Source organism: Acartia tonsa, chromosome 13, assembly GCF_053477335.1.
Source record: "Acartia tonsa isolate MP-2025a chromosome 13, ASM5347733v1, whole genome shotgun sequence".
In the NCBI taxonomy this organism is placed as follows: Eukaryota; Metazoa; Arthropoda; class Copepoda; order Calanoida; family Acartiidae; genus Acartia; species Acartia tonsa.
Genome location: NC_137272.1, coordinates 14,728,681 through 14,753,381, shown reverse-complemented (window position 1 = coordinate 14,753,381; position 24,701 = coordinate 14,728,681). Strand labels below are relative to the sequence as shown.

Below are 24,701 nucleotides of genomic sequence, written 5' to 3'. Positions count from 1 at the left end.
TTACCATGCACAGTTGGGAGTTCTCAGACAAAGGTCGTGCATCTCAGGGAGTTGGTTGTCTGATGGGTGAACACTTTACACCGCAATTAAAGGCGGAGTATGTTTCAAAGTGCGTGGAGTGAGGTCTAGTACCCGAAGCGACACCAAGCCCCCTAGAGTCTTAACTCTTATTAAAGGATAATTTATGATAACAACAGGGAGGAATAGGTTATGGGACTGTAAAATAAACTGGTACCCAAAGTTTTTTATTGCGTTATCTTATTCGTTTGCTACTTTTAATTACTTGTGATTGGTTGGTTTCAAACTAGTGTCCAAACTTTTAAAGACTAAAGCTTGTTGGAATCATTGAAGGATAATTTATTATATACATTATGGGAGGGAGAGGACATTGTACTCAAAATTACACTGGTATCCAAAGTTTTTATATCGCTTAATCTTATTAGTTGTCTTATCAACTTTGGTTAATTTAAGTGACTTGAGATTGGTAAGATCCAAACAAGTAGTGTTCCAAAATGTTCCACCATTAATCAATCCACGGAAGGAGTAATTATCATTGGGATTGTAAATAAGACAGCAACAAGTCATTATAATTCAGCAAGTATATATCATCTTTAAAGACTAGAGCTTGTTGGAGTTATTATGATAACAACAGGGAGAAATAGGTTATGGGACTGTAAAATAAACTGGTACCCAAAGTTTTTTATTACGTTATCATATTCGTTTGCTACTTGTAATGACTTGTGATTGGTTGGTTTCAAACTAGTAGTATCCAAACTTTTCCACCAATAAATAATCTACAATTTGTCATTACTAGGGATGTGTATTAATTTCATACTTTGTCTTATCCCTTAAGATCCCTGGATGTAAAGTAGAAAGTAATTCAGCAAGTGTATAGCATCTTTAAAGACTCGAGCTTATTGGAATTATTAAAGGGTAAGTTATGTTAGTAACCGAAGGGAGAGGACGCTGGACTAAAATTTACACTCTTACTCAAAGTTTTTATATTGCTTTATCTTATTCGTTTGCTCAAAAACTTTGGCTACGTTTAATGACTTTTGATTAGTTGGATTTAAACTATGTATCGTCCAATGTCTTATCTCTAAACATTCCTGGAAATAAAGTAGAATAGGCCTAGGTGTTGTTTTGCCTGTTTGTTTATTACTCTAGGTCAGGTTAGGTGATGATTCACAAAATTACCCCTTCTGTAGATTTCAATTAGTAGTTAAAAGGACACTTAACTTAAAGAACCAACCAATCAGAATTCAATAAAAGTCTTCAACAATATTAATTTACCGAATGAGAAAACGTTATGATAAAACTTTGGGTACCAGTGTAATTAATAACCCAATGTCCCCTCCCTCCCTGAATTTATTCAAAAATGTATTTATTCCCAAGAGGTCTATATAACAAACCAGATACAACCCTTCTGACACGTTAGCTATTCATAAATATTCGTATATTTTTCAAAACTGCTAATGTTTCTATTAGCCTGACACTTTATTTACTAGCGATTACGCCTCTAGAGCCTCTACGTGACCTGAGGGGAAGGGGTGGAGTCGACCTACTCCATTTTTGAAGAAAAGAAAAGACGTCATACATTACAAATGACCAATGATAGGCCAGCATACATTTTAACCCTGTTCAATTACAATGTATACTGGCCTATCATTGGTCATTTGCATTATAAGACGTAATTTTTTATTAAGCACCAAAAGATTTTTTTTTTGGTGGGGGGTTATTTTTTATAGGGCTGATTTCCCTAAAAGGTTTGTTGTTATGAACCTTCCAAGGACCTATAAGAAGCTATACTGTAAAGGAGAACCATACCAGCTCAACGGTTAGCAAGATCCTTTGGTACAGACAGATATACACCCAGATATCCTATCTCACTTTTATATAAAAGGAGGATAAAAGCTCTTTATTCCCAAGGGGTCTATATAACAAACCAGATACTACCCCTTTTGACACGTTAGTTCTTCATAAATATTCTGTTATTTATCAATAATGCAAATAAAAAATTTAGCAAGAAGAAGGATAATTTTTCTCTATTAAGTTCACATATAACATCCATAAAAGAGAAGCTATGAAATTGATTTAATACAGGATACTTACATTTTTATGACTTAATTATAGTAATGCTACGTTTATAATATTATAAACTTATCTTAAAAAGCAAAGTAACGGATAGCTTTTTTCGTTAATTTAGACATGTTAGAATTGTCCTATCGATTTCAAACTTTCCATGATGATTCCTGAAGTAGTTAGGTACGATTTAGAAAGCGTAGCAACTCTATAAGCGTTACCAGAATTACGTCCATTCAAAAGTGTTGATTATTAACTTTTTCTAATAACAATTTATAATATAATCTTCCGATTAATCTGATTTTTGGAGTACTGATTCCTATTACAATAAGGTATAATAAGTTATAATCAAATCCTAAAAATGTCAGTATGTCCCTCCTGTTTTGGAAGCTTTGGAACAAATTTACGTATAATTTTGTCAAAACTTTTTTATTATGTCATCCTTGTCTTTTTAAAAATTTGAAGGAAATTTCGCTTTCACAAATTTTAACTGTGAAGAAGTCATAAACTTAAAGTGCTATAGTATTAATTATAGTATAGTAGCGCTAAAAGATATTTAAAATGGATTAGGCATAATATAAATGTATGAGTCTAAATAAAATTGTATATAAATTTTTTACAAAATTCCGTAAATACAGGATGCAGTTGAAGAACATACTTTCATTTTTAAATGGATGTACGGACATTCTGTTAAGAGTCATAGAGTTGCTAAGCTTTTCAGATTGTACCATACTACTACAGGAATCCCCATGTAAAGTTTCAAATAGACGGAACAATTTTTTACGCTCCTAAATTAACATAAAGAGCTATCCATTACGGACAGACAAATGGACCGACCCTAATTAAGGAAAGCTTCGCTTTTAAAGTAAAGGTAATTAAGGTCAGTGTGACATTAGCAAAGCATTTGAAAATATAATTATGTTTGAAATAGAGACAGCGTAAAGTACTGCCAAAAAATGACGTCATACAATAAAATGACCAATGAGAGACCAATTCTAAAAATAACCATACCGGAATCTAAGTTTAGCTTCCCTAAAATAGAGAACTCAATCGGCTCAGCAGTTAAGCCAAAGACAAAAATAAACTTAACCTATAATATAAAGAAGTAAGATTTTTTGTCTGTAGTGAAGGACCGCTGAACCGAAATGGTGCTCCTTTACAGTGAAGCTTCTTATAGGTCCTGAGATGGCTTTAGGCTATTTCATAAAGAGCAACTTTTTTTGGAAATATCTATACTTTATATAGTAGGATTTACTTCCCATTACCTCAAAGGGCGAAGCCCCTAGAGGATAGGGGCGAAGCTGCTATTTGCTTTAAATAATAGGATATAAATTATGCATTTATGTTTATATTTTTGTATTTTTTTTGTAAAAACGTATTCTCAGTAGGCCTAATACAACCCTCTATGGTCTAAAAGCCTTTTAGTAGTCTTTCTCTTTCTATATATGGCTCTCTCTTTTCTCCCTCTCTCTCTCTCCTTTCTTTTTCCCTTCTCTCTCCTCCCTCTCCTTTCTCTCTCCTCACTCTCTCTATTTCCCCTCCCTCTTTCTCTCTCTCTCTCTATCTTTCTATGCCTTTCATGATACTGCATTACAATTTTCTCTCTCTATCTCTCTCTCTCTCTCTCTCTCTCTCATTATTTGTATGTTGTAATGTTGGTAGATTAAAAATTGTGCTGCAATGTTAGAACCATAAATCATGTTGCCAGACAAACTAAAAATAATATGAAAGAAAAATAAAAATGTAAACCTCAACCTTAATGATTCTTAAGTTAACAAGATTGACCATAACCATGGGAATCGAAGCAAGGTAATCTTAACAAACAATCCAAGTAAATTGATTGGATGGGTATAAAAATGAAATAAGTTCATTAGGAAAAAAAATTCTCACATCTGAATATAGATGCCCTAAAACTATTTTTTGACAAAGCAGCTTTTTGTGCTTAATAGAAAATGAAGTCATACAATACATAATACCATTTTACCATTGGTCAATTATAATGTATACTTGCCTATCATAGGTAATTTGTATTTTATGACGTCATTTTTATTAGTCTCTGTAAGCTGCTTCTTTGTTGTTCAAGGCTGTTTTAGGTAAGGAGAAACTACCAAAATAATGAATTATTAATTATTATTTAGAAACAAATTTTTAAGTAAATTTGTTAAAAACTATTATTTTTATGGACATACTTACATTTTTAGTACTTGATCATAGAGATGATTCGCTGATAACATAGTACTTTGTTGTCCTAGGAATCAGTATTACGATCACAGTAATAGTGTCTGACTGATTATGACGTAACAAAAAAAATAGCCAATGAGAGGCCGTTATTGACCAATGGTAAAATTTATAGTGGCCTCTCATTGGCTAATTTTTTTTGTTACGTCATAATCAGTCAGACACTATCACTGTGTTCAGTATTACAAAAATAAGACCAATCGGATAATTTATCACATAAAAATTTGTTCTTAAAAAGTTAAAAGAAGCAACATGTTAAAAAAGGACGTACAGACTTTCTGGTTACGATTATATAGTTACTTCGCTTTCTAACTTATACCTAGCTCCTATAGAAATCATCATGCAAAGTTTGAAATCGATAGCACAATTCTACATTAACGGAAAGGCAATCCGTCACGTACGGACTGACCCTATTTATAGAAAAGCTTCGCCTTTGAAATACACTTATTCTCAACAATATTGGGCCTTTTCCATAAAAAAAATCTGGCAACACATCTCAGGGAAAGTATTATAAATATCCACTAGAAAAGAGTAAAAGGGGGGAGGGGGGGAAAATATAACCCCACATTCAAGCAGAGAAAAGCAGAGGAGGGCGGATGGTAGTACCCATCCACGAAGAACTGACTCAGGGGAGGGCACCCAGTAGAAATATTATATTTACCCAGTAGTAGTTTGTAACCAAAAGGAGGGCAGAGTTAGAGACACTTTGTTATTAAGCCAACATTTCTATGGATACTGTTATAGGCTTAACTTTCTATATAAAAACATATTTATAATTGTAGGTGCTATTATGTGATTTAGTGTACTTTTGTGTACAGTTTTATTGATTCTAATATCATTAAAATGTTATAAATTATTAGGTCCAATTAGAAAATCTAAGGCGATCTACCTGTCCAACCTTTTCAAAACCCTTTCCTTTAAAAAAAAATTAATCCATTTTAATACAAAGAAAGAAGTAATTTGTAAGTCCAATAAGATCTTGAAAACATTATGAGTGCCATAACTAATTCTATGATATGAAATGAAATGACTTCATTTGCAGATAGCTTTCTTTATTATTAAGCAACCCTTTACAGTTGCATTGTACTAAACATGGATAACAATCATGAAAAACAATTTAGTCCTGTAAAATTCAAAAGCTTTGTGAAATTAAACAATTCAACTGTTTTAGTCGACAGTTTGGTAATTGATTAAAGAGATCATGGAAGAAGCGCTGGAAGGTGTCATGTTTGAAGACATAAAAAGACGTCTGAAAAGAAAGGATGAGAGGAGAAGTGAAAAGGAAACCCTAAAAAGATATGGATAATAGACATAGTTTTATGACGTCACACATGACACTTTCCAGCGTTTCCGTGTTAACAAGCCGTTATAAGATCTATGATGACGTTATTACAAGTACTTTTAAAAACATTTCAAAACAAACTTTTACTGCAATATAACGTTATACCTAAAATTTCTTTTAATAAAACGTATCAGGATGTATGTCTGTCTGTACCTAAGGATCTCTCTAACCGATGAGCCGATATTTGTTTTCCTTTACAATGTAGCTTTTTACTGTTAGAATATTTGTTTCTGTCTATGTGCAAACTTTCAATCATACAATCCTTATTTTCTTGTCATGTTTTCTATCAAACCAGTTTTTTGCATACTTTTTTTTAGGCTAGATATTATTTTAAAGCACAGCAATTCTATAATATCAAGAATCTAAAGGGATACAATTAGTGGTTGAACCGTTTGAACACCAAATTTAATTAATCAACCAATCAAAATTCAATAAAAATCTCCAAAGTTGTTCAGCCAACGAATAAGGAAAAGTTAATATAAAACTTTGGGGACAAGTGTATATTACAAAAAGCCAATGTCCCCTCCCTCCCTGCCAAAATATGGGAAGGAATATAGGTCTATCTTTTTTTAATACAAACATTGATTTCTTTGTCCAAAAAATCTTTTAAAAATACACATTTTATTATTTTAATCTAAAATAAGTGGTTAGAGAAATTTTAATGGACAAACAAACATTATTACTACGCTATGTAATATAATTACGCAATTTTTTTATTGATATCAAACAGGGATCTAAAGGGATCAGACAATGGCCAATAAATTGGTGTACATCTCCAAACATGATACACAAAATTACCCCTATGTAGATTACAATTAGTGGTTGAAACGTTTAGACAATCAACTTAATAACCAATCAAAATCGAAAGTCCCTAAAGTTGCGAGGCCAATCAAGAAGAAAACCTTATCATTAAACTTTGGGGACTAGTGTAATAAATAGCCCAATGTCCCCTCCCTCCCTGGATATTAAAAGATGAAAAAGAATTTAAATTTGGCTAATTCTAGATTATAAAGTGACCATCCTAAGAAATGAAATATTATGATAATATCATATTTCTTACCTTTACCCTGTAAACTCATTTAATTGGAATGTGAATTACACTAGTACCCAAACTTTTGGTACTTTTATTTTATTTTGATTGGTTGGTTTCAAACTAGTAGTGACTAAACTTTCCAACCAATTACTTAAATCTACAAAAGGGTAATTTGCATACAAAGTTCTGGCTCTCTCCAAGGAATAATGTTCGTTTATCCTACAGTCTGATGTTGTCATCCTTATTTTATTTAGAACTAGCTGGTTCGCCCCAAGAGGAAATTAAAAAAATTATGTGAGTATGGAAATTATTACTCTTCTATTACCTACCCAGCCGAAAAAAATTGCGAATGAGTTGCCAATCCCAGCCGAAAAAATTGCGAATGAGTCACCAATTTTCGTGAATAAATGGCGAATTCGCGAAATACATATATGCAAAACTAATTTTTTAAAAAATTAGGGGGGTGTCCCACCCCCAAGAATATAGCCTAAAACCACCACAGGACTAGAAGGTATATTCCCTGAAGAGTAGAATCCAATAAGTTTAGTGGTTACCGAGATCTTAGGGGATGGACAGACAGACGGACAGACACCATTCCACTTTGTTTTATAGATACTATTTTTTCCAGGAATCTAATGATATAAGTCAATGGCCGATAAATTAATGTACAACCCCAATGATGATATACAAAATTGCCCCTTCCGTAGAAAACACTCAATGATTGAAACGTTTTGACGCTAAACGAACTAACCAATCAAAATTTAATAAAAATGCCCAAAGTTGTTATGCTAACGAAAAGAAAATTTTGAGGACTAGTGTAATAAACAACCCAATGTCCTCTACTTCCCTGATTTCTTTCTTATGAATAAGAAAGAGGGAATATTAAATAGACAGTTTATGAAGATTTCTTACACGTTTATGAATATCATTAGACATTATTAATGGTCTCTTTCTCACCAGAGAATCACAATACTACATTTATATTAGATTTATCAGGGATATTAAGGGATAAGACAATGGATGATAAATCAATATCATCCCCAATGATGATAAATAAAATTTTCTCTTCTGTAGATTAATTTTTTTGGTAAAAACTTTTGACCCTATACGTTTGGAACTAACCAATCAAAATTTAATAAAAGTTCTCAAATTTTTGAGCCAACGAATAATATTACACAGTCGAATGTCCCCTCCCTTCCAGGTGGAATGCGGTATCTCATTTTTTAATACGCCTCTAGAGGTCTATAGGGGCATTTGAGGGAGAGGGGGAGCGAATGTGTCGACCCTCCATTTTAAATTTTTCCAAGAAATGGGGATCAATAATAATCATCCTCTATGTATTTTTTGTTTTCTAATCTGTTATTTTTTGTTGTTGTTTAGAATCACAAACGATTTTTTCAGACACAGTTATAAAACAAAACTCATCAAAAATGGCTATGATGGCTATGAAGAAAAATTTGACCGACAGAGCGGCCAAAAAAGCATTCAATGCTATTTTTGAAAAATTTGACAAAAATCAAAATGGTAAGTTTTCTTAAAAGCGCAGCTACTCATCATCTATAAGGTGTAGCGACGAAGCCCAAAATACATAACTTTTGCACCACGTCGTCTTCCTGTGACGTCATAAAGTGAGGGAGATGAGAGGAGAAGTGGAAAAGAAAATCCCTAAAAAAGATATGGAGAATATGACGTCACAGGAAGACGACGTGGTGCAAAAGTTATGTATTTTGGGGTTCGTCGGTGTAGCTTCCAGAGAGAGATTGGATGGACAATGGGCTGTTTATTACACTAGTCCCAAAAATTTTATAATAACGTTTTCTTATTCGTTGGATTAACAACTTTGGGGACTTTCGATTGGTTGATTTATTAAGTTGAGTGTTCAAAAGTTTCAATCATTAAATCTGTTCTACAGAAGGGGTAATTTTGTGTATCATCATTGAAGATGTACATCAATTTGCTGGCCTTTGTCTTATCACTTTAGATCTCTGTGTAGCTTCTCTTATTAACATGTTTGTCTGTATATATACGTTTATGAGCTAGGTAATTAGGGATTTTAACTAAAGTTACTTTCTTTTGGTGAAATTCAAGTCTTCAAATCCAAAATATTTACTTTTAAGTTTTAAAACCTTGAAGAAAAAAAACGTTTTTGGGACGTGAATTTAAAATATGTTTTGTGTTTTTAAAACATTGTAAAGCAAATATTTCCATTAAAAGTTAAAACGTTGCTGAAATATTAAATAAGTTTTAACTAAATTTTTGTGCACTTTTTTACATAACTTTAGTTGAGCATCGATTTTTTAATGCTAGGTTTTATCCAAGTTTTCAGTGCAAAAATTTCTACAATTATTTTTGTTTGGATTAGGTGGTCTGTTGAATTTTACCAGTACCGTGAACTAGGTTTGTCCAAGGGGATTAATACAACTGTCAAGAGGGTGTAATTACCCCCATACATAATGAACAAAAGTGAAACAAGCTTTCTCCTAATGGTAAATTGACGCGCGAAGCGCACAGCTTTTTTCACTTGCCGCTTAAATTTAAGTGGGTTGTAACTTTTTTACCTTAACACCCTCTTGGCTCTTCTCGATAAGGGAAGCAATTTTACACGAATTTGATTAAATAATTATAATTCTGTTATATATTCTATTTATGTTTTATGTATAATAAAAATTCCAAATGTGTATTCCTGAAAACAATTTATTAAATTTATACAAATTATATACTGCAACATACCTTTGACAGTGACAAAAATTTTTAATAAAATTCGGAAACTAACATAATTTTTGGATATTCTTTTACTTATAAATTAAAATCGCATTTGCCTCTAGGGGCAATAGAAGCGTATTGGAGGCGGGTGCTGGGTTAAAGTTGACTCCCTTCCCCATTTTCAATTCTAGTTTTAAAACTAAAAACTAAAAATTACTTTTTTGGGGAATAATTTTTCGAAGATTATAAAAGTCCCTCCACAGATTATGACGTCATTGAATAGCCAATGAGAGGCCAGCATAAATTTTATTCTTCCATTTTTCGAAGTCGATTTCTCATGGGAGGTTGGTTGGTGGTGCCTTCCCCAAAAATAAACCTTTCAATGACCTATCAGAGAGGTTAGCGAGATCCTTCGGTGTAGAAAGTTAGAAATCCTGTTACTTTTATATGAGGATAGAAATAGTTTTTTTTTAAAAACGTTATTGATGCGTTACTTTTGGATAAAATTGTCCTTTTTTTTCATTAATATGTCTTTAACCTTTACTTTACAAACACATATATCAAATATTTATGTTTGCTGCAAAGTGCTGAGAACCAAGGATCTTAAGGGATAAGACACTGGTCGATAAATCGATGTTCATACGCAATGATGATTAACCAAAATATGCTTTCTGTGGACTAAATTTATTGGTTGAAAAGTCCCCAACGTTTTTAAGTCAACGAATAAGAAAACGTTATTATAAAACTTTTGGTACTAGCATAATCAACAGACCAAAGTCACCTCCCTCCCTGGCTTTAAACATTTACAAATTATAACTAAATGAGCAACGCCTAATAGAAAGCTAAATAATTTGTAATAACCAATTATACCAACATTTACATCTCAGGGGCGAGGTCGCCTCAGGTTCCCCCTACTTTTACTATTAGTATCACATGCCTACTATAGTAGCAGTAGATACTATTTTTGATGTCTTTAGTATGACGATGCAATCCAACACCTCCCCAACAACAAGCTAACATGTTAACAATACAATAATGCTCTGGGTTAATAACCAATTATGAATCATATGATCTGATTTTAGGAAAGCTGTTTTTACGAGACTACATAGATGAACTCAGGTAATATTATTAATAATATTTTTTCAACATTTTTCATGTGCCATTTTCTTTGTCTATCTGTATGTTCATCTGTTTGTCTGTAATGTTAAGCTCTTATAGTAAACTTGTCATTTACTTGGTCTATCATTCTTTTAAAAGCTCTAGCAACATTTTTATTGCAGTTATTTACCCTAATTTTGATCTAAGAGCTTAAATTTGCTTTGAGTTTGTAATCCATGAATATGTTTTTTCTTCAAAATTTTTTTAATCTAATGTTTTATCACTGTACACACACATACACTCATAATTTCTTAGTAAAATACAACATTGACGCAAGTTTAATTGACTTTTTATTGAGGTTTTATGATGTACTGAATGACTTAACCTAGTAGTAAATTAAATATTCTACAGCCATAATTTCTTTTATACTTATACCATTCAGTTATGTTGTTAAAATTCTTTTCTTTATTATATGTATTGTGTATTTTAATGAGTGGCTACAAACCTTTTCTTGCGGAATAAAATTAATTAAAATTTTGTTCTGGTAATCAAAAATTTACACAAGAGACAAAAAAGTACTTTGTTACTTTTATTTTATCATTACTTACTAGCTGATTCAAAGCTGGTGAAAGTACTTATACAAAGTGGAGAATTTGAAAGAACTTTTGTCCTAAGTATCCTGATTGATGTCATCTTCCCTTCTAATATGACATCAATTGGAATAGTTCATCCAAATATTTTAACATTGTTCATTTTTTTACAAGCCTCACCATATTAAATACAATAATAATTTGATTATATTTTAGTTTGCATGATATAGAGTTGGAGGAAGAAGAACTAGGAAAATCAATTTCATTTTCTACTGCATATATATTAGGGTGGGTCAATTTTGGACATTTTTTTCTGAGGCCAAAGCGGGGATCTGCACTCAATTTATATAGATATAATACACCTCTGGATTATTAAAACCGCTGACGACCAGACATTTAATTGTATAGCTATTTGTAAATGGGAGTCAAAAATTTATTGAATCAGAACTATGGCTTCATCGTGCTCCCTGGAAATGCCTTGAGGAGCTGAGTCAGGAACTTTTGTCCGTTTCAAAAAAATCGTTCCTAGCCTGAGAAAATCTAAAAAACCTCTGCAAATTGGACAATTCTCAATAAACCTTAAAAAAATTTGTTTTTTTAGTGATTTCTAAGGCTAGGAACAAGAAATTTTCAAACGGACAAAAGTTCCTGATTCAGCTCCTCAAAGCCTTTCCAGGGAGCACCATGGAGCCATAGTTCTGATTCAAAAAAATTTTGAATGTCGTCTTTGCATACTAATAAGTAATAAATTATATTTTTAAGTGGTCGTGTTCTAAAACTCAATTTTTTTAAATTCTTTTTCGGTCAGAAATGTTTTTAAGGTTAATTTTATCTGTTGCATATCCCCGCTTTGTCTAATTCCGATATGAACCCACCCTAATATATATATATTTCATGTAAAAGTAGAGCAAAATAATTAAGATATCTAGAGACTTACTATATAAAACAGCCAATAGGAAAATGCTATAGGTACATTCATGAAATCTCATTGGTAGGAACATTTTCCAGATCTTAGTATGTAAGGTCATAATTATTTCATTTTGTATGCATTTTGAGTCAGCTATAAATTGTTGCATTCATTAGGGTTAAGCTTTTCTTGGGTAAATTATTTCTTGTTACAATTTCTTCCCTTGTATAATGTTAAGCATATGACAAAACATTTTACAAATAGACAAATTTGTTAGAATAAAGTTAGCTTTCTACTAACTATATCATCAAAAAATTTTGTTGCCTGTATCTTGTAAATAACTAAAAGTAAACTAAGATTTTTGTATGCACAAAATCTCTTTTTAAGTTTGATGGACCATCTAGATATATTATGTCTATTAGCAAAAAATACCATAGGTAAATGACTCCACTGTTTTTTTTTCTTTGATATCTCATTACTTGGAGTAATAGAAAATAATATTTCTAACTAGAAATAACTAACTTTCCAGGACAAAACATATATACTTTTAAAATAGGTTTCTGTTGTCATAGTGGGGGAATATCTGGAAAGTTTGGATCTAGTGTAGTTTGCAGTAAAATGTTCCTTGGGTTGATTATCTACAAAAGTGATGAACTTTAAAGGCTGCTATCGATATGAAAGAATAAAATTTGGAAACATTTTTTGAAGATAATTGTTCCCAGGAACATTTTACTATGAACTGCACTAGATCCAAAAGTTTTATTCATTTATGTGTCCTAAATATTGCAAAAGTGAATGATGAATAATGAAATTCATTTGTTGTCAGAATTATTGCAAAAATATGTGGATGACAGCGGAGAGGTAATTCCATTTTTTTAGCAGCACGTATACCCTATAACTGGGTTAAGTAGTATGAGTTTGCTAATAAAATAAATTTCTAAATATACACTTTGCTAAGGTCAACCATTTAATTTCTATAATTACGAAAAGAATCATACCAATGAATATGGAGAATGAGTGGTTCTAGCATACCCTGATCAAATGTCTTACAGCTGGCTAATATAACAATACCCTCATCCCCTTCTTATGACCTTACTCCATCCCTTCTCCTGACCTCGTAGGAACATATTGCCTTATATGAGGACTATATTAGCAACCTAAATTAATGAAAAAATTTCCCTTTTACAATATAATATAAATACATTTTTTTTGTGCTACATAGAAAATGAATTGTTACACTTGTATCTATTTTTTCTATTTGCAAAGTTTGTGCAGTTTGTCAATATCAAACAAACAAAGGCAAAAACATTCCTATTGATGTACATATTTGCTTTTGATTTTTTTTTATATCTTTTGAGTTTTTTTATCTTTAAATTTTTTTTAATTTTACATTTAGGATAAAGGGTATTGTGGGTAACAACGCTTAAAGCTATTTGAAAATGAATTAACCTCATAAAAAAATCTATGGGGGGTGAGGGCTTATAGACCCCAATGTATTGAAGTTCTGATCAAGAGTTAGAGTTGCTACGCTTATTAGAATGTGACTAGATTACAAATATCTTCATTTTAAGTTCATAAGTTCTAGGAAAAACTTTGCTTTTTATAAAAATGCAACAATTTGCATTTTTGATGTTACAAAAAAAGATGCATCACAATATATTTGTTGTAATAATATTCTATACATCCCATCTCTATTGTACAATAATGTTGCAATGGATATAGGATATACGTGGATATATTGACAGGGGAAAATTTGTCATTAAATGAGTTTGCTTATACGGAACTCATTGTTGGTAAAATCATTCATCGTGTAGGAGGGGAGGCGATGGGGTAAAGGGGGTATCGTTATTTTAGGCAGCGGCAAGTGTCACTTTATTATAGAACATGAAAATTTGGTGCAACATCCAAGTAACAATATGTCCATTAATGTTGCCATTATATTCAGATAACAAAGCATGATTTCCAAAAGTACACAAAAGAATCAGAATTGTGGAAAAGCCTGGACAAGAATAAGTAAGTATTTTACCTGATTTTTAGTAGCCCAGCTGTAATATACATATTCTTTTTTTTGTATTTTATAGAACCAAATTGGATTTTTCTCTTTAATATTTTATCTGTAGACTTTTAATGTAAATTATTTATTTCAAAGCTAATGAAGTAAAAATTTAAAATTAATATCAATTTTTTTAAAAACAGTGCTCGGCACCTGAGTCGCATGGCTTACAGAAGCCCGCTCAGGCTAAGTCACCTTCAGCCGCAGCCACGCCATAAAAGGCGCGGCTGCCAAGCCCTCATGAAAGAGAAACTCTGTATAACTTAGCCTAAACCCATTTTTGTAAAATGTTTTAGATTTTCATTTGCTTTACAAATGGGAATAAGATAGCCTAGTCTAGAATATTTAGAATTTCCTTATCTGCAGTATCTTCAGGGATCTAAGGGATCAGACAATGCCGGAAAATAGATGTTTATCCGCAATAAAGATTCACAAAATTACCCCTTTTTTGTAACTTTGGGAAACTCAACTTACGAAGCAACCTATAAAATTCAATAAAAGTCCCCCAAATTGTTAAACCAACAGTTAAATCTTTGGGGACTAGTGTAATAAACAACCCAATGTCTCCTCCCTCCCTGGGTAACTTAAACATAGAGGATTAAGATAAGCAACTGCATACCAATTCATGTAATAGTGTACATTCATTTCCGTACATGTAATTAAATCACTAGCGGTTTTGCCCCTAGAGACATCTAGCAGAACGTAAAATTTATCTTTTATAAATTCACGTTAAGATCAGCTGTTTACCAAAAATAATTTCCTGGCCGCTAGATTTTTGTTGATATTTTTTGCGAATTCTCTGAGGAGGGTGATGGTACCCTTATCCAAAAAAGTTGTAAACCTTCACATGACTTAGTAGACGCTACCCTGAAAATGAGAACCATATCGGTTCTGCGGTTAGCGCGATTCTTCGGTACAAACAGACAAATAGACATCTTGTTACTTTATTATAGAAGAGGGCATGCTTTGTTTAATTCAAGAGACCATTGCCAGGTCGAGGGACAAAGTGACTCAAAAATCAGCCATATGACGTCATAAAAATGAGTGATTATCCATCTCTTTTTAAGGGGTTTTCTTTCCCACTTCTTCTCTCATCACTCTCATTTTTATGACGTCACATGGCTGATTTTTAAGTCACTTTGTCCCTCGACATTGCCAGACACATCAAGGAGTTTAAGACAAATATTATTTGATTTAGAGTCGTATCAAAACGCTTATACTTCTATATTTACTTTGTAATTAATTCTACAAGATTATACCTATAACACGACAGATATTGAATAACATATAAGAAACCAATATCCAAGCCAAATTAGGATAATTAGGGAAAAGGAAATGTTTTCAGAAAAATTGGAGAGGAATATGTACATTGAATTTTATGATAAGTGGCTCTTTAAAATGCTCTAAGGAAAAGGATATTTCAACGAATAAGGGAAGGACGTCCAAGCTTTTTTTGAGGAGGTAAAGTGAATTGTATTCAAATTTTAAAAAAATGTTTCAAAGTTTTAGGGGGGTAAACATCCTTTACAGTCCAAAGTCCTCTCCCTTTAGTGAGAGAAAGTCGCTCAAAAAAAGGCATAAAAATGTGGGATGAGGAGAGGAGGAGTGAGAAAGAAAACCCCTAAAAAAGAGATAGATAATCCCTCATTTTTATGACGTCATATGCTGAATTTTTAAGCGACTTTCTCCTCTCACCTTCCTTTATTATATGACTAGCGGCTTCGCCACTAGCCTCTAGGGGCTTTGCCCCAAGAGGAAATGAGTTTTAAATAATTTTTTTTTAAATTTGAGGGGGGATTTTTTCATTTTTGGGGGGGTTGGGGGTGTCACACCCCCCAAGAAAATAGCCTAAAACCACCACAGGACCAGTAGATATATTCCCTGAAGAGTAGAATCCGATCGGTTCAGTGGTTACCGAGATCTTAAGGGACGGACAGACGGACAGACAGACAGACAGACGGACGGAAAGACATCATTCTACTTTGTATTATAGATAAGTAACGGGGTTGGGAACCTGTGACGAGTTTCAGTTAGTTATTTGGATATCAGCATCAGCCAATAGCGTCCAAAATATAAACACACCCAAGTCACTACAAAACAGGAGACAGCAATTTGCTAGCAGACGAAATAGGCTCTTGTCACTCGGGTTATACATCTATGCTTATACATAAGGGGATTTTCCCCGCCTTTTTTGAAATTTAAGTAATGTAGTTGCATTTATTAAGCCTTTTGGTGAAAATACATGAGTGTAAAAATTTTAACCATTTTGGACAAGTATTATACCCAGTAATCTGAGGCCCCCCTTATGAAGGTCAAAAATTCATTTCATCATTGTCCAAAATGGGTAAAATTTTTACACAAGTGTTTTTTTCTCTAAAAGGCATAGTAATTGTAACTGCATTACTTGACTCTCAAAAAAATAGCCGGGAAAAATCCCTTATTATACATTTATTTGTTTAGGGATGGAGTAGTGTCAGAACTTGAGATGACAAGCAAAGCAGAACTGGCTTTTGCGGTAAGGATTATTATTCGGTGTTTTCCCTTTAAGCGTTTAGCGGCCACAGAAATCTCCCTTTTTTTAAAATTGAAATTGAAATTAAAAATAAAGGGGGGGGGGGAGTAATGGTCCGTTTTAGGGAAACACATCTTTCTAATAAAGATATTCATAGGTCTGTTTGTCCCTTAAGATCTTAAAAAACAATGGAATGATTGAAAGTTGAACTTTTTAAAATATCGCTCCAGGTCGAAAGCAAACCCTGCGGGTGGAAAGCAAGTGGAAAGCTTGCAAGTCCTATATGTCTTCAGCTAACTCTTGTAATGGCAGTTTTAATGTTTTCAATTTTTAAATGGTTCCATAACTAAAAAAAAATACAAATAAAATAAGTTTTTAAGCTTAATCTAGTTCTTTCTATTTGTCTTGTACTCAAAAGTATAAAAAATGAATATATTTAAGGTACATTTGTAACTATTATAATTCTATTTGAACATCATAAGTGATTAATAGTTTTTGAGCAAACATAAAAGGTATTTGGTAATGACTTTTTAGTAATATCCCTTAGGACGCTAATGGACCACTTTTAACCTACAACCATTAATATAAAACACAATAAGATTGTATTAGAAAAAGCCTCAGGAGATGATTTTTTATTTAAAATAATCGTAAAAAAAAACATTAATTTCAAAGGATTATTTAGCTACATTTTTGTAAAGATTCATTCTTACTTTTGATAATAACGGGATTGCGGAAAGTATCATGTGTGACGTCATTAAAATATGTAATAATCATCTCTCTTTTGGGGGTTTCCTTTCATCCTATCTTTTATGACGTATTTCTGTGACGTCACACATGACACAATCTGCTGTCCCGATAATTACTTGTTTAAATTAAAATATTTTGTTTTTGGTATTATATGCTTTACTGAAGGTAAATAACATATTTACGCTTAAAATTAGTCTTTATTGTTCATCTACTTTTAACTGTCAGTTTGTTTCTTCGTATTCATTAGTACCGGCTATGCCCCTAGAAGCCTATGGGCACTTGATGAGGGGGGAGTTGGGATTTCCAAAACCTGCTTTTTGAGAGGCTACCCTGTTAAGGAGAACCCGATCGGCACAGCGGTTAGCGAGATCCTTCGGTACAAATCCTTTTACTTTATTATAAGGATTACTATCATAAATCTTTTAGTTACACTGACAAACATTTTTTACTAACGAACCGTCAGACTTACCAGTATTTCATGTGAGTCGAGTATTAGTTGCATTTATTATTGGTACGATCATAGAATTATTAGTCTAATATTAGAGTAAAACACTAGAGTGAGAAAGGGTTAAATAACTGTATTTTCCTAGCGCAATGACCTTGTGCTGATTCTCAATTGGGTCTTTGAAAATCAACTAATGGTGACGGGAATATTAACACAGTCAAGTAGCAGAAAACAATTTGCTAGCAGACGAAAAAGGTTATTGAAAAAGGGGGGGGGGTAGTTATTTGTATTTTGTATATATGCTATAGATCTATTAGTCTGACAAGGTCATGTCCATAGGATATGCAACATTCATTTATTTAAGGGCTCAAACTTTATATCACAACAATTAAAACAAAAATTAAAGGGTGTTTAGGTTCTTTTACACAAAGTGCCTGTTGAGTAATGATAACACCCCCCCCCCCTTTTTTTTTAATTATATGAAAAATAGGAGGAGGGGGGGGCCTAACACTGCTGGGCCTACTCCTGCGGGGCATTAATCATTCAGGGCTACCTAGAACACAATATAACCTATCCTTACATGACCTAAACAAATAAACAAACAACCAAAAAAATACACCTCAAAATATTTCGAAAATATCAGTGAAATAAAAGTAGGAAAGCCGTCACGTGTCACAACAAGACGGAGAGACAGACAGACACTGGTGACTTAATGAGGAGCTTTGCTACAAATACAAAACTTTTATTACATGTTTCATATAAGACTAATGACTTGGAAAATGCATTATTACAAATAATTAATCTATATCCCGAATGAGGGAACATAACGCAACTTTAAAACATAAGAAATATTATTTTAAAGCTTAAAAATACCTTTAAAAACAATGATTTTAGTTTTATTAAAAAAAAGTAAAAAAAAATTAGGTGGTCATTTACTTCTAGGGGCAATTTCTCTCGGGAGTGGGAGAGTACTCCTCCCAAAAAAATAGTTATAAACCTTCAAGGACCTTTTTGAAGCTTCACTGTAAAGGAGAAACGAATCGGTTCAGTTGTTAGCGAGATCTTTTTGTACACACAGACAGACAGACACATATTTTATTGCTTTTAAATAAGGATAAATATTTCTTTTTTTATAAAAGAAAAGAAAAAGTCTAGTGTTTTAGCATAAACTAAACATAAATTTCTTTGCCACGTATACTTTTATTGTTGTATTCAGGTTTTAATTGCTTTTTATGGTTTTAAATTTTACACTTCTGTCTTAAAATAAAAATATTTTCTTTTTAAACATTAGAGTAAAACAATAGAGGGGAAAAGGGGTTAAATAATTGTATGTCCCCTTCCCGAGGACCCTGTGCCGACTTTTGATTAGGAAAATCAGCCAATTGCGTTGGGAATATTAACACAGCCAAGTCGGTACAAAACAACAGTAGCAAAAACTTACAAAACTTTAGGGACTACAATGAAATTAATTCAGAAAAAATCACGAAACCAATACGTGTTTTTCATCTGTCGTTAGGGGGCAACACATCGTAAAATTAACGACCTCTCCGTTTGCCCCCAAAAAATTATTTTATATTTATTTCGCTTTTTGGTTATACCTTATACCTGCTAGGCTATTGTCCCCTCTCTCTGTGTAGGAATTTGAACATAAAATTTTAGCTGTCTATTTTAAACAGCATAGCAAATTGTACATATCAGAATATTATTACCGATTTGTTTTATCTAACACTATCGGCTGTTCCCCTAGCATCTAGGAGTAAGAAGGGGGCAGAACAATAGTTTAAAACCTTTCCAAGGTATGAATTTAATATGAATTTTAGGACATTTGCGAAGCTTTCCTAAAAGGGAGAACTCAATCTTAACCTTCAGACAAAATAGCTTACAACTTTATTACAACTAGCGGCTAGAGGCATCTAGTGGCACTTTAAATGAATCTACCTATCTATTTGGCGATCAAGTCTCCTCTACTATGTTGCGTAGAAGTCTCTAGACGAAAATTTATATTCGATTTTTTTGTGATTTCTCTTGGGAGGGTGGTGGTATCCTCCCCCCAAATAGTTATAAACCTTCCCAGGACCTATGAGAAGCTACCCTGTGAAGGAGAACCCGATCGGTTCAGCGGTTAGCGAGATCCTTCGGTAAAGAGAGACAAACAGACACAAAGACAGACACACATCCTGTTACTTCATTATAAGGATTATGAATGACTTTTGTTTCAAATTTCAGGCCTTTGACAGAAGTAAATCTGGGTACATAACGAAGGCAGAATTTAAAGCCATGGCTAAGAACCTGAGTGATGAACAGGTGAGGTTTTTTAAAAATAGCGTAGCTACTCTATAACTTGAGTCCGCCAGTCCGTCCCCAAAGTTTTATAATTATGTTATATAATTTGCCTACTTGATATATTTTGGATACTTTTATTGATTTAATTGATCAATTACATAATTTTATAACCAATAATTTTAAACTACAGAATGGGTAATTTTGATTATCATCAGTTGGGAAAGTATATCATTTTATTTACCATTGTCTTATCCCTTATGTATATTATCCTACAATGCAAGGCGTAGATATAATCTGAAACAGGAAAGAACCGGGACTGCACAGCGCAATAAGTCTAACTACACGTGTTTTTTACAGTTGCGCCCGTGTCAGTCAGCCGTTTGTTCTTTTTGCATCCTTGAAAGATAACTTAAGTGAAATCAAGTCCATTACATTTTATTTTGATTTGTAACACTTGCGGAAGTGATTGGAAGACCCATTAACATATTTCTCTCTCTCTCTCTCTCTCTCTCTCTCTCTCTCTCTCTCTTGCCCTATCTAAATTACTTTTCTTTATCATTAGATTAAACATTCGGACTAACAGACATAGACAATTATAGATTATTGGTCAGGTTACTTGTTTATTTTGACTAACAGACATAGACAATTATAGATTATTTGCCAGGTTACCAGTTTATTCGGACCAACAGACATAGACAATTATAGATTATAGGCCAGGTTATTAGTTTATTCGGACTAATATATATAGACAATTATAGATTATAGGCCAAGTTATTAGTTTATTTTGACTAACAGACATAGACAATTATAGATTATTGGCCAGGTTATTAGTTTATTTGGACTAATATACATAGACAATTATAGATTATTGGCCAGGTTACTTGTTTTTTCTTGTTTAAGGCAGCGCAGCTACTTTATCAGTCATTTAGTTCCGACTGTCCGTTTTAGTACTTTTTGCTTACTTGTTTTTTTTAATTCAAAATTCATTACAAATAAGAAGGGTGGGGGGGGGGGGGTATTTTTCATTTCTTTAATTTTTACTCTAGGTCAGGTTAGATTAGGTTATATTGGGTACTACAAAACCCTACAGGGTTTTGGCACTTGAGGTACAGGCCCTGCCTTTTGAGTAAAAACACCGAACTAATTATAGTATACCTACCATCTTTCAGTATAATTACAGTTTTCTATGATAGCAGAATAATGCAATCACAAAATTACTGTCGCAAAAGTTTTAGATGCAAAACTACTTTTTATTAAATGTTCCTGGTTGGATTATCAAAAAGTTCGACAAGGTTTTATAAATCTAAGAGATTGTAGGATAATTCTTATTGTTCAATGTTCGTTTACTATTTTTCACCATAATATTGTAATTTACTTCTTTATAAGGAAAATAAAACAAAATAATCATCTAGGGTTTTTGGCGTTTTTCCTCAAAGAGCCTTGTGGAGCAAAGAACCCCCTACTTATTTGAAATGAAAATAAGGGGAAAAAATAGTTTTTCTTTTGTTTGTTTATCAATTTAGGTCAGGTTAGGTTAGGTTTTAAAGGGTATAGGGAGAAAGGTGCATCTTGTAGTATATGCAATGTTTTGTCTGTTTGTCCATTCAGTGATTTTTTGTGCTTCACTACTTATGGATGTTTTCATCCTTGTAATTCTACATGAAAATTTTCTTCCCAATTTAGAATATCCCATAAGGATGGAAGTATGCAGAAATGTGTATTGACACATTGTTTTCATACAGGCCATATTTGTAGGTTGATGCTGTAATGAAGAAGTTTGACACAAACAAAGATGGAAAGCTGGATTTTGAAGAGTTTAGGAAAATGTTAAATAGTAAGAAAAAAGATAAATAGTTTCTTTTTTCAAAAACTTTTTTGTATCATAATTATAATCACTATCATAAGAGTTCATATAAGATTTTATAATTTAAAAAGAATAAGAAAAATTTTAAAATTATTTTCTTTGTGTGTTTTGATTTTATGTGTTTTGAAAAAAGTGATATTTAATTATACAGTATGGCCCCAAAACCGATTAATATCAGCTGGATTAGAACCGGATCTGAGCCTTACTCAATAAATCATGCATCGTATCATATTATAGACAATTTTCCACGAATAAAAATATAAAACTATGTAATGAAATTAATATTGTTGGCTGCGAGAGGCTGAAGTATGAATGTAATTTTTTATTTTACTTTTCGCGGAAAGTTGTTAATGCAGTGTGGTAAATAACTATTGTACTAAAATTTATGTATATCAGTTAGGGGAGTTTAAAGTGTATAGTAGTAGAAATAAAACCTTCCTTTTTCGTTTTTAGATGAACAATGTAGTTTTTTTATATTAGAGTCCTATTTACAAAGTCAAAATCGTTATGAACAGAAGGAAAAGGGTACAAAAAGTAACATCGTATTATAAACAGATTTCCGCGGATATCAAATGCACAATTGTCCTCATTAATGTACATGTTTATATTCGTAGAAAACTAAATATAACACGATGCTAGACATAATTTTTTCTTATGTGGATGAGAACCGGTTCTAATCCACAGGATATCAATCGGTTTCGAATGAATACTAGAAATATAAATATAATGCATTTTATTATAAAGCAGGGCTTGGCAGCCGTGCGTCAGCCGCGACCAAGATTCAACTGTAAACCAGTTTAGAGGGTTCGAATTACAAGGCTTACAAGCGGCTGAAGCGCGGCTGCCGAGCATTGCTATAGACTATGTTTCAACCTCCTAACTGTATAACTAACTAACTGTTTTACTATGTAAAGTACATTTATATATAATTAAGATTTTTGTAACCACTAATAAAGAAATTAAAGACATAACTTATTGGTGTCAAAATATATTCTTAATAGCATAAAAAAATGTGTACAATTATGATAGTGGACCAAATAATGCCATTTCTCGCGGTCGTACGCCGTCATGCATCATATTGGAAGGGTGACGCTTTTTGATTTACTATTTTTCTTTATAAGATAAAAGAGATGCTTGCAAGATTATTTTATTTAATTTAATATAAAGATAAATTTTTCTCCAATCGCAAAATCTGGGATCTTAAATTTGTGTCACCATTCCAACATGACGCATGACCCGGCGAGAAATGGCATTATTTGGTCCACTATCACAATTATGTTCATTAGCATGGGGGAGGGAGGGGACATTGGACTAATTGCACTGGTACCAAATTTTATCACGTTATCTTATTAGTTGCCTTAACGTCGGAGATTACATTGGATTTTGAATGGTTAATACTGTCCAAACTTTACAACAAAAATTTTAAATATTCAGAAGAGTTAGCTTTGTTCATTGTCATTGGGTAGGGATTTTATATTAAATTTTCGTCCATTGTCTTATCCCTTAAGATCCCTGTATTGTATTAATTAATTTTCTTATAAATATAAAATCATCTTTTATTGTGAATTCACTTTCGCATAATATACACTCTTATTGTGTTTTATAATCGCAAAAAAGACAAATAGCAATTAAATAAGAGGGGCGTTTGTCAGAGGGGATATTGGACTCTTATTACACTAGTTAAAAAAATTATTATACCATTTTCTTATTCGTTGGCTTAACAACTTTGGGGAACTATATTGTTATAGATGGTTTATTAAGTTAAGTGTTTAAACGTTGGCATTGTACATCAATTTATCAGCCATTGTCATATCCCTTTAGATCCCTTGGTGTATGCTGAGTGTATGGCAACGATGAAAGGAGAGTTTGTGCTGTTGTAATAATATGTAGTGCTAATGATTTAATAATTTGATACTTGTGCGGAAGTGAATTCGCAACGCCATCTTTACCAACAAATACATAAATTGATATAGAATACGTGGATATTGTGACAAGGAAATTTTTGTCTTCAATTTAGGTTGCTAATATAGTCCTCAGATATTTGTCAATGCGCATAGTCAGGGGTAGGAGGGGATGGGGGGACGGGGGCATCGTTATATTAGCCAGTGGATAGAAATATTTTTCTTAGGGTATGCAAGAATATCTCACAATATCCTCGTATAACATATCCATTGATACATATGCAATAATTATCTGGAAAATCTCATATTTTCATAGTGAACCCCTAATCCCCCTTTGATTAGGATAGTACAGTTCTCTTGGAAAATACGGGAAAACATCAGTTTTTTATAATGTAAATTTCAACACATTAATTTAAATAAGCTCAATAATAATAATGAAAATACTATTAATATTTAAAATGCTTGAAATCACATAACAATTGAATAAAAATTAAAAATTATTAGTTTTTTATTTATCCACAGTAAATTCGCCTGTCTGTCTGTTTGTGTATACCGAAACATCTTGCTAACCACTGAACCGATTTGTTTCTCCTTTCCAGTGATGTTTTTCATGGTTCTTTGGAATGTTTTGTCGGAAAGTATCACCACCCTCCCAATGGAAATCGCCTATAGGAAAAAAATCCCCCCTCCCCCCAATTTATTATTTTTTCTTTTTACAGCAAAAATTGAAAGAGAGGAGGTGTTCGAATTCACCATCCCCTCCTTAAGGGCTTAGTTGCTAGTGGTCGAGAACTGGTGCGTTCAACATGGTATGGCCGTCCGTAGATATAAAGCAACAAAATGAGGTTCAGTTAGGGTTAGGCTAGGAGTGGTTGGGTTTAGTTAAAACATGTTAAAGCTACG

At 32.7% G+C, this 24,701-nt stretch overlaps 1 protein-coding gene across 1 annotated transcript; it reads left to right on the top strand.

The window, feature by feature from the left end:
• The first annotated feature begins 8,100 nt into the window (after positions 1–8,100).
• Positions 8,101–24,292, top strand: LOC145303963 (uncharacterized). The gene is made up of 8 exons (XM_080145632.1): positions 8,101–8,219; positions 10,481–10,517; positions 11,303–11,337; positions 12,820–12,854; positions 13,939–14,006; positions 16,507–16,561; positions 19,977–20,054; positions 21,789–24,292. Exons 1-8 carry the CDS (start codon positions 8,126–8,128, stop codon positions 21,885–21,887), a joined length of 501 nt encoding a protein of 166 aa, XP_080001758.1. The 5' UTR covers positions 8,101–8,125; the 3' UTR covers positions 21,888–24,292.
• Positions 24,293–24,701: the final 409 nt, after the last annotated feature.